At 39.0% G+C, this 10620-nt stretch overlaps 1 protein-coding gene across 4 annotated transcripts; it reads left to right on the top strand.

Annotated features, from left to right (window-relative positions):
- Positions 5277-9664, top strand: LOC107621676. Of its 4 annotated transcripts, none has more exons than XM_021113808.1 (5): positions 5277-5412; positions 6503-6602; positions 8213-8317; positions 8430-8831; positions 9514-9664. In XM_021113808.1, exons 3-5 carry the CDS (start codon positions 8255-8257, stop codon positions 9529-9531), a joined length of 483 nt encoding a protein of 160 aa, XP_020969467.1. In that variant the 5' UTR covers positions 5277-5412; positions 6503-6602; positions 8213-8254; the 3' UTR covers positions 9532-9664. The 4 variants fall into 4 exon arrangements, 3 of the variants coding, with proteins under 3 accessions (XP_020969467.1, XP_016179182.1, XP_016179183.1); XM_016323696.2 differs by having other exon boundaries at positions 5280-5578; XM_016323697.2 differs by having other exon boundaries at positions 5286-5578; positions 9517-9654.

Here is a 10620-nt window from a genome sequence, read left to right as displayed (position 1 = left end):
GATTTAAGTGAGTCACGTGCAGAGGCCATTTGTGGAGTTGAACGCCAGTTTTTATGCCAGTTTGGGCGTTCAACTCCAGTTGTTGATCCTTTTCTGGCGCTGGACGCCAGAATTGGGCAGAGAACTGGCGTTGAATGCCAGTTTACGTCGTCTATCCTTGTGCAAAGTATGGACTATTATATATTGCTGGAAAGCCCTGGATGTCTACTTTCCAATGCAATTGAAAGCGCAATCCCCGGCAACGGCGCCAAAAACTTGGTGCACGAATTGTGAATCACACTTTTCACAACTTGTACCACTAACCAGCAAGTGCACTGGGTCGTCCAAGTAATACCTCACGTGAGTAAGGGTCGAATCCCACGGAGATTGTTGGTTTGAAGCAATCTATGGTTATTTTGTAATTCTTAGTCAGGAAGTCAATTATGTTTATCAGTTGAATTGTGAATAACCAAGAGAACATAAATTAAAGATTACTTGTTGTGCAGTAATGGAGAATATGTTGGAGTTTTGGAGATACTTTGTCTTCTGAATCTCTGCTTTCCTATGTCTTCTGATTCACGCACGCACGCCCTCCTATGGCAAGCTGTGTGTTGGTGGATCACCGTTGTCAATGGCTACCTTCCATCCTCCCAGTGAAAACTACGCTCACGCGCTCTGTCACAGCACGGCTAATCACCGGTTGGTTCTCGATCCGGTTGGAATAGGATTTACTATCCTTTTGCATCTGTCACTAACGCCCAGCCTTCAAGAGTTTGAAGCTCGTCACAGTCATTCAATCCTTGAATCCTACTCGGAATACCACAGATAAGGTTTAGACTTTCCGAATTCTCATGAATGCTGCCGTCTTAGATAGGAACAAGCGTGTTTGAATGGAAAACAGAAATACTTGCATTAATTCATTGAGACACAGCAGAGCTCCTCACCCCCAACAATGGGGTTTAGAGACTCATGCCGTCAGAGAATACAAAGTTTAGATCTGAAATGTCATGAGATACAAAATAAGTCTCTAAAAGTTGTTTAAATACTAAACTAGTAGCCTAGGGTTACAAAATATGAGTGGACTATGATGGATGATGCAGAGGTCCACTTCTAGGGCCCACTTGGTGTGTGCTGGGGCTGAGATTTAAGTGAGTCACGTGCAGAGGCCATTTTTGGAGTTGAACGCCAGTTTTTATGCCAGTTTGGGCGTTCAACTCCAGTTTTTGATCCTTTTCTGGCGCTGGACGCCAGAATTGGGCAGAGAACTGGCGTTGAACGCCAGTTTACGTCATCTATCATACAAAATATGAGTGGACTATGATGGATGATGCAGAGGTCCACTTCTAGGGCCCACTTGGTGTGTGCTGGGGCTGAGATTTAAGTGAGTCACGTGCAGAGGCCATTTTTGGAGTTGAACGCCAGTTTTTATGCCAGTTTGGGCGTTCAACTCCAGTTTTTGATCCTTTTCTGGCGCTGGACGCCAGAATTGGGCAGAGAACTGGCGTTGAACGCCAGTTTACGTCGTCTATCCTTGTGCAAAGTATGGACTATTATATATTGCTGGAAATCCCTGGATGTCTACTTTCCAATGCAATTGAAAGTGTGCCATTTCGAGTTCTGTAGCTCCAGAAAATCCAATTTGAGTGCAGGGAGGTCAGAATCCAACAGCATCAGCAGTCCTTTTTCAGCCTGAATCAAATTTTTGCTCAGCTCCTTCAATTTCAGCCAGAAAAATACCTGAAATTACACAAAAACACACAACTCATAGTAAAGTCCAGAAATATGAATTTTTCCTAAAAACTACTAGAAATAGACTAAAAACTAACTAAAACATACTCTAAACTATATGAAATTATCCCCAAAAAGCGTATAAAATATCCGCTCATCAGCGTTGAACGCCTAGTGAGGGGCTCTTTACTGGCGTTCAGCGCCAGGCTTGCTGCCAGATTGTGCGTTGAACGCCTAGTGAAACCTTCTTCACTGGCATTCAATTCCTTCCTAATATTCTCAGATTCGGCCTCTACCTCCATGGTTATGCCCTTGCACTCTTCTCTTGGATTTACCTCAGTATTACTAGGAAGAGTTTCAGGAGGAGTCTTAGGGATCCTCTTGCTCAATTGGCCAACTTGCACCTCCAAGTTCCTAATGGAGGACCTTGTTTCATTTATGAAACTATGAGTGGTCTTAGAGAGGCTGGAAACCAGAATGACTAAGTCAGAGAGGCTCTGATTAGAGGTTTCCATATTCCCTTGAGAAGATGGGAATGGTGGTCTGTTATTGAACATATTCTGGTTCCTTCTACCTTGATTATTATTGAAACCTTGTTGAGGTTTCTGTTGATCCTTCCATGAAAGATTAGGATGATTCCTCCATGAAGGGTTGGAGGTTTTTTCATAGGGTTCTCCCATGTAATTCACTTCCTCCATGGTAGGTTGATCAGGATTATAAGCATCTTCATCAGGAGATACTTCTTGGGTACTTCCAGCTATAGTTGGCAGTCCAGTCAGATGTTGAGAGATCATATTGACCTGCTGGGTCAAGATCTTATTTTGATGGACATTGTTGTTTTTCCAACCCCTAGGCATCTTCCTTTTGGGGCCTTCCTCCTTGGTGGATGGTGTACATCTAACACCAAACTTACGTTCGGTCTTAGGAGGGATTGAATTAGTTTCAATCAAGATGGTTTTTTCTCTAATACCTCTACAGAAGAGATATTGAGTTACAGCTTCTTGGGAGCTGCTAAGAGATGAGTTAGTTGCTCATCTTTAAGCTCTCTCTATACACCAATGAAACGTGGCTCTTGAGGCTCTTTCACCTCTGCAAGGGCGAGCTCTGTGGCATTCTCAGGATCCTCCTGATTCTTGATTGCCTTCAGTCCCTCAGTAGCAAGCTCCTAAGGTTCGGCCTCCTTGGTGAAGACTACTGTCTCACCTTCTTTTAAGGTCTCCTTCTCGGAGAGCATTAGGCTTTCTGTGAAGGCCTTACAGGGATGAACCTCCTTAAACAACTCAGTGGGAGAAGTATTAACCTGCTCAGGTGTCCACTGGTCGTAGGTGTGAGTCTCTCCTTGAGGGTGGTCACCACCTATAGCACTAGGAGCACTATAACTCTCAGTAGGGGGTGCGACTACAGTCTCCCTGTCTAGAACATCTGTCCTGACTGGGGTCTGAACACCTGTTGCTAACTTAGCCAATCTTTGTGAAGGAGAGAACCTATTTAGAAATCTATTAACAACCTTATCCCAGTTGTTCACACTTCCCTTGGGTACATCATACCACCAATGTTTTGCTCGATCTCTCAGAGTAAATGGGAACAGTTTGAGCTTGTGGAATTCAGGGTCCACTCCATTGGTTTCTGCAGTGTCACAGAACTGCAGGAAGTCAGAGATGAATTTACCGAGGTCTTTCTGTGGGTGTCCATGAAACTGGAACGTCTGCAACACTAAGGCGATCTGTTATGGGTTGATCACAAAGCTTCTTGCTCTGCTAGGAGGTACATTGATACTTTCTCCATAGAAATCAGGAGAGTAGTCACCAAGAACCTCTCTTGCCTCTCCTTCAGGTTCGGCCATGTCTTCAGCTTCTTGTTCAAAATTTTCTAAAAGGTTTCTTCCAGAGTGTTGTGCTTTAATTTGTTACAAGAAGCTCCTGGATGAACTGAAGATTGATGGTTTAGAATTCACAATAAATTCTCGTTGCAAGTATAGTTTCTAAACCAAGCAATCATCCTTTCATACAAAAGTTTGGTTGTCACAAGTAACAAAACCCAATAAAATTTATAACCGAAGTATTTAAACCTCGGGTCGTCTTCTCAAGGAATTGCAGGGAGGTATGATTTATTATTGGTTATGTAAAAAGATATGTTTTTGGATTTTTTAAAATAAGGAACAAGTAATTTAAATAACAAGAAAAATAAATTAATAATTAATAAAATCTCTTGGCAAGGTATGAGAAATTTTAAGTCCTATCCTCGTTATCCTTATCAGGTGTGAAGAGAATTGGATTCTGCTCCCACTTTTAATTAACCCTTGCTAAACAAAGGAAAGTCAAGTGAAAAAATTAATTTGATCCTCAGGTCCTAGTCAACTCCTATGGAAAGACTAGAGTTATTGGGGTACAAATTAACCAGCAAAGAATTCCAATTTCAATCAACAGCTGAGTTTGATAACTCAAGTGTTACCAATTAATCAACCAAAGCCAAAAGGGAACACTACAACATTTTGGGTCTATGGCCACGATTTTTTTGGTCACGGTAAAAAACCATGACCATAGACCCTCTATGGTCACGGTTTTTTAGGGTGACAAAAAAAAAGCTATGGTCACGGTTCTTTTAGAAAGGGTGACCATAGAGTACCTATGGTCACGGTTTTCTAAAAAAGGGTGGCCTAAAAGGGTCTATGGTCACGATTTTGAGGGGTGGCCTAAATGGGTCTATGGTCACGATTTTTTACAGTGACCAAAAAGGGTCTATGGTCACGGTTTTTCAAAAAAGGGTGACCTAAAAGGGTCTATAGTCACAGTTTTGGGGGTGGCATAAAAGGGTCTATGGTCACGATTTTGGGGTGACCTAAAGGGGTCTATGGTCACGGTTTTTTACAGTGACCAAAAAGGAGCTATGGTCACGGTTTTTCAAAAAGGGTGACCTAAAAAGGTCTATGGTCACGATTTTGGGGGGTGACCTAAAGGGGTCTATGGTCACGGTTTTGGGGGGTGGCCTAAAAGAGTCTATGGTCATGGTTTTGGGGGTGACCTAAAGGGATCTATGGTCACGGTTTTTTACAGTGACAAAAAAGGAGCTATGGTCACGGTTTTTCAAAAAGGGTGACCTAAAAGGGTCTATGGTCACGGTTTTGGGGTGACCTAAAGGGGTCTATCGTCACGATTTTAGGGGTGGCCTAAAAGAATCTATAGTCATGGTTTTGCGGGGTGGCCTAAAGGGAGCTATGGTCACGGTTTTTTTCAATGACTAAAAAGGGGCTATGATCACGGTTTTTCGGAAGGGTGGCCTAAAAGGATCTATAGTCACGGTTTTGGGGTGACCTAAAGGTGTCTATGGTCAAGATTTTTTACAGTGACCAAAAAGGATCTATGGTCACAATTTTTCGGAAGGGTGGCCTATAAGGGTTTATCGTCACAGTTTTGGGGAGTGACCTAAAGGGGTCTATGGTCACAGTTTTATTTTAGATTTTTTATCTTTCTAATATTTTTAAAATTAACTATACAGTATACATTTAAATTTTTACCCATCTAATAATTAAAAAGGATAATATAACAAACCTAATGCGTTGCTTAATAAAAGAAGTTGGGTTTAGTAGCTCACACGTATGACGTTTTAATTTACCATTCATTCACATAGAACAAACCCTAAGTAGACGGCGATGGAATCATGCGGATCCTTATTTTTCTGCAAGACCAATTTCTGCAACCTTAACTAGTAATTGCTACTTTTATACCTAATTCGTTTTAAATTATTCATATTCAGGATTCGGATTATGGTTAATGTGCTGCTATTGGTGAGTTTTGGTTGTGAATGAAGCTGAGTTCTTGAGGCGATTGCGGGAGAACATGGAATTTTCTATTTTATTGTTAGGATAACGAAGGTTACGTTTTAAGCTTTTTCTGGTTTTGATTTGCTAAGATTTTCGATGTGGTTTGTTGTGCTTCTCCTTGCTCTGTGTTTTACGCTTGGGTTTTGAATAACAACGAAAAAAATGAGCTAGTTGCTCTATTTAATTTTTTTGCACCAATTTTAAAAAATAATAATTACAAATCTTGTATTTAACTGAGTTTAGATTGAGAACTATGCTTGATTATTTAGGTTTACACTTTAATCTTTGAGTACCAATTATTATTATTAACGAGGTTATATATATATTTTTTCAATTGAGATTTATTTTCTTTTTCAGATTTTTCATTTCAAATTTAATTGAGGATATATAAGTGAACTCTGACAGCATTCTAGATTCTTCATCTAGAATTGATTTATTAATTCCTCTTCAATGTTGGTTGTTTTAGTAAATTAATCTTGCAATGGAACAAAATGACTGTTAATGTTTCTGATGCTAACCCCAATGATCAAACCAATCCTGTGGAAAATTGCACACATTCAATAGTTTTACGGGTGATTATTTGTTATGCTGCTGTATAGAAAATTTTTTAAATCATGTATAGAAAATTCTTGTTCACAGGTCTATTTCATGAGTCTTTACCTCCACAAAGTGACGATGTTTTTGGTTTCTGAAGTCTAATCTGTCCCTTTAAAGCTCAACTTTATTCCCCATTATTACACTGCATTATTAGTTAGCACTTAGCACTTAGCACTACTACTCTATATTATGTATATATCAAGATCATGGGACACTAATGGGAATTATTCTGCCTATTTTAGATGCGAACCCATGTTAATAAAAAAAAGTTAACTTAATAAGTGCAAAAAAATGTACATTAATATAGGAACTTAAAATTGGGCATTATTTGGTATTCCCTTTCTTAACTTGATTATTTTGACTTTGTTTTGTGTACAGGATAAGTTTTCGTACTGGTAAAGGCAACAGAAGTTGAGTAGTTGCTGCGGCACGATTTATAACAACTTCAAATGGCATCTCAAAATGAAGGAACTAAGCAGTAAGTTTATCTCGTAATTGCCATATATAATAATTTGATAACACATTTAACTAGGGTAGTAAGCGGATATATGGTAGCTAGATTGTCACTATAATTGACCTATTAGATCATGTTTAGTAAGTTCAGATATTTGCATTCTTAGGTTTAATCATGTTTTGTCAAAAGATTGGATGGATTTACCAAGATTTGAGAACGAGTTCATAGTTGGTGTAAATAATTTTTTAGAGTTTGCCTTCTTAATTGGAAAGCCGGTTGGAAAAGAAATCCAATGTCCGTGTGCAAAGTGTGGAAACACTTATTGACATGAACGAGAAGACGTACATGAGCATCTTATTTGCTATGGGTTTGTCGAAGGTTATAAACGATGGTTTAATCATGGGGAATCAGTAATACCAACAGTTGTAGATAGTGACATGGATGATCGAGGGGGCGTTGATGATATTGACGGGTTACTGCGTGATGCATTCGGAAATATGACAAATCTTGAAGAGGGGAACAACGGGTTGAATGAAGATGCGAAGAGATTTTATAAGCTGGTAGATGAAGCAGGTCTAGAATTATATCCAAATTGTACTACTGGATTTTTGAGACTATCGTTTATCATTCGTCTTTACCACTTGAAGTGTTTGCATGGTTGGAGTAACACATCTTTTAACTCCCTCTTGGAGTTATTAAAAGAAGCTATACCTGATTTGAACATTCCCACTTCTTTAATAAAGCTAAGAATATGGTTAAAGACTTGAGTCTTGACTATGAAAAGATTAATGCATGTCCTAATGACTTCATGCTGTATCGAAATGAGTACATAAATGACTCAGTTTGCCATATCTGTGGAGAGTCTCGATATAATCAGACTCCTACTCTGGATGGCAACGAAGATGACTTTGCGCTTCCGAACAAAGTTCATAAGGTTGCTGCGAAGACCTTAAGATACTTTCCTTTAATACCAAGGCTTAAAAGGCTTTTTATGTGCCCAAACACAGCAGAGGCGTTGAGGTGGCATGATGAGCAGCGTTTGAAAGACGGTTGCATAAGGCACCCTGCTGATGGCCAAGCATGGAAGAACTTGGACACTCGGTACCCAAACTTTTCAAAAGAACTTCGCAACTTGAGGCTTGGTTTGGCAAGTGATGGTTTTAATCCTTTTCGAACTATGAATGTGTCACATAGCACATGGCCAGTTGTCTTAATGGTGTACAATTTCCCCCCTTGGATGTCCATGAAGTCAGAATACTGCATGCTCTCTTTACTCATACCTGGACCTTGTTCACCAGGAAATAATATTGATATTTTTTTGCAACCATTGATCGAAGAGCTGAAGGAGCTATGGGTGTCACAGGTAGATACATATGATTCTTTTAAGGGAGAAACTTTTCAAATGCATGCTGCACTTCTTTGGACAATCAATGATTTTCCTGCGTATGCGATGTTGTCCGGTTAGAGTACGAAAGGGAAGCTAGCTTGCCCTTGTTGTAACCATAATACTTTTTTTTGTTACTTGAAACATAGCTAGCTAGCTTGCCCTTATATTTGTGCTTCGCATTTAAGTATCTTTGCATTTTTCATGTCATCTGTGTTAACTTCGAGTAATCTTTATGGTTTCTTTGTAGCGTGCAAAAAAAGAGGGCAATGAAGATCCATTACAGTCTGAGATGTTTGTTGTAACTCGTACTAACAAGAAAGGAAAGACGGATTCGGGAACACAAGAGACGATTGTGAGTTGTTTAGTTTCGTAGAAATGTACACTAAAAGAAATGTGTAAATCATTTTTTATATTTTCAGCATATGCGCACATGAACTTATTTCAATTTTCCTTCTGTGTAATAGGATCATCTTCAAAATTTGAAGCAAGCTGGATACAGTGATGATGAAGCGCTTCAAACGGTTTTTGGAAAGGAGAGACATGGTAGAGTTCGTTTCTATGGTCGATCAGTCACAAAATCCTCTCTTAAAAAGGATAAGCAAATCCGACAAATGCAACAACAACATGCTGAAGTGGTTTCAACTATGGAGAAAAATCAAAATAACTTGACTTCCAAGTTGGATGGTTTAACAAGCTTGATCAAAACGGTGTTGCAACAAGTTAATCCTGGTATGAGTGCAGAACAAGTGCAAGTAATGATAGAAGCTGCCCAACAATCTCCGCCTGATGCAAGTAGTGCACCAAATGATGCGAGGCGAAGCATTCCTCCTTCACTGGGATCGAACCATGTGTCAAAAGATATGGAAGTAAGTACTGTCAAAATTAGTAGTTAAATTAATAGTGGCTGATTGCTGTTGATGTTAATTTTATTGTTGATTTTATTGGCAAATTGGCTCCATGAGTACGTATTGAATAGAAGGGTAAGAAACTAATTACGAACTAAGATGCATAACCTACCATTGTTTCTCTTCAGAAGGTATAGAAAATTAGATAAAGCAATAATAATACATGAAGGTGAAGGGGTAGCAATCAGCATTGAATTAGTACTCAGTAATATATAGCAATCAGTATTATTATTATTTTAAAATTTACTTTGTCTATTGATTTCACACTCAATCTGGTTTTTCTGTTTCACTGGTGTTGATTACTTGATTTGTTTGATGGGTTGGAAGCTAATAATAGTATTTCGGTATTACCTTGTTTTTTAAGCTTCTATTTTGGTTGTGGTTGTTTCTTTGTGCTGGATTTTTTTCAGTTTTAAGCGACTTCAACAGGGGAGTTGAAGTTCCACTCAAAGATAGATTAAAAACATATAAATATTACCAAATGGCTTAAAACCACATGCAAATGCTCCTTGTTATTTAGTGGTTGAAATTTTCATATTGATTGACTTACTTAACTTGTGCTCCATATTCATTACTCAACTGCACTGCATGCATCATCAAAAACATTTTTGTTCTATTCTAACTTCTTTATTTCTTTTGCTAGCAGGAGGATATGATGTGAAGAAAATGTGTTCTATACAAATATAAGATGGGATGGGTCTTATAATAATTTTGGTTATCTAAATGTATTATTTTGATGTGTTCTTCACAGATATGGCTATGGTCACAGTTTTTGGTGGAGTGACCATAGAGGCTATGGTCACGGCCAAAACCGTGACCATAGATAAGGCTATGGTCACGGTTTTGGGAAGGGATGACCATAGAGGCTATGGTCACGGTCAAAACCGTGACCATAGCTTTATCTTTGGTCACGGTTTTGGGAAGGGGTGACTATAGAGGCTATGGTCACGGCCAAAACCGTGACCATAGATAGGCTATGGTCACGGTTTTATTGCGTGACTATAGATTAACCTATGGTCACGGTAAAAAAAACGTGGCCTAAAGTGCCAGAATTTGAACATTACAACCGTGACCATAGAAACCGTGACCATAGATAAAAAAATCGTGACCATAGGTCTATGGCCACGGCGGAAAAACCATGACCATAGGTCAAAAACCGTGACCATAGACCTATGGTCACCCTTTTCACTAGCTATGGTCACGGTTTTTCACCGTGACCATAGACCTTTTTTTGTAGTAGAAGAAAATCTACTTGAATGAAAATAATTTGGATACATAAATTAAAGAAAGCAATCATAAGTCTGAAATATCTCAAATAATATTAAATAGAATATTCAAATCTTAACATGAAAAGGTTCTGGTGCACGAAATTGTGATCTCCAGGCACAAACAATTCCTGATAATGGCTCCAAAGCTTGGTGCTATGATCTTAATTCATAATTGTCACAACTTCGATACAACTAACCAGCAAGTGCACTGGGTCGTCCAAGTAATACCTTACGTGAGTANTCAGTGATCCTTTTACTCAGCTGGCCCACTTGTGCTTCCAGATTTCTAATGGAAGATCTTGTTTCATTCATGAAACTTACAGTGGCTTTAGATAGATCAGAGACTAGATTTGCTAAATTAGAAGCATTTTGTTCAGAGTTCTCTGCTGTTGCTGAGTTGATGATGGAAAAGGTTTATTATTGTTAAACCTGTTTCTTCCACCATTATTAAAGCCTTGTTGGGGCTTTTGATCCTTCCATGA

Source organism: Arachis ipaensis, chromosome B10, assembly GCF_000816755.2.
Source record: "Arachis ipaensis cultivar K30076 chromosome B10, Araip1.1, whole genome shotgun sequence".
In the NCBI taxonomy this organism is placed as follows: Eukaryota; Viridiplantae; Streptophyta; class Magnoliopsida; order Fabales; family Fabaceae; genus Arachis; species Arachis ipaensis.
The sequence above is the reverse complement of the archived record's forward strand: the minus strand, read 5'-3'. Positions and strand labels throughout refer to the sequence as shown.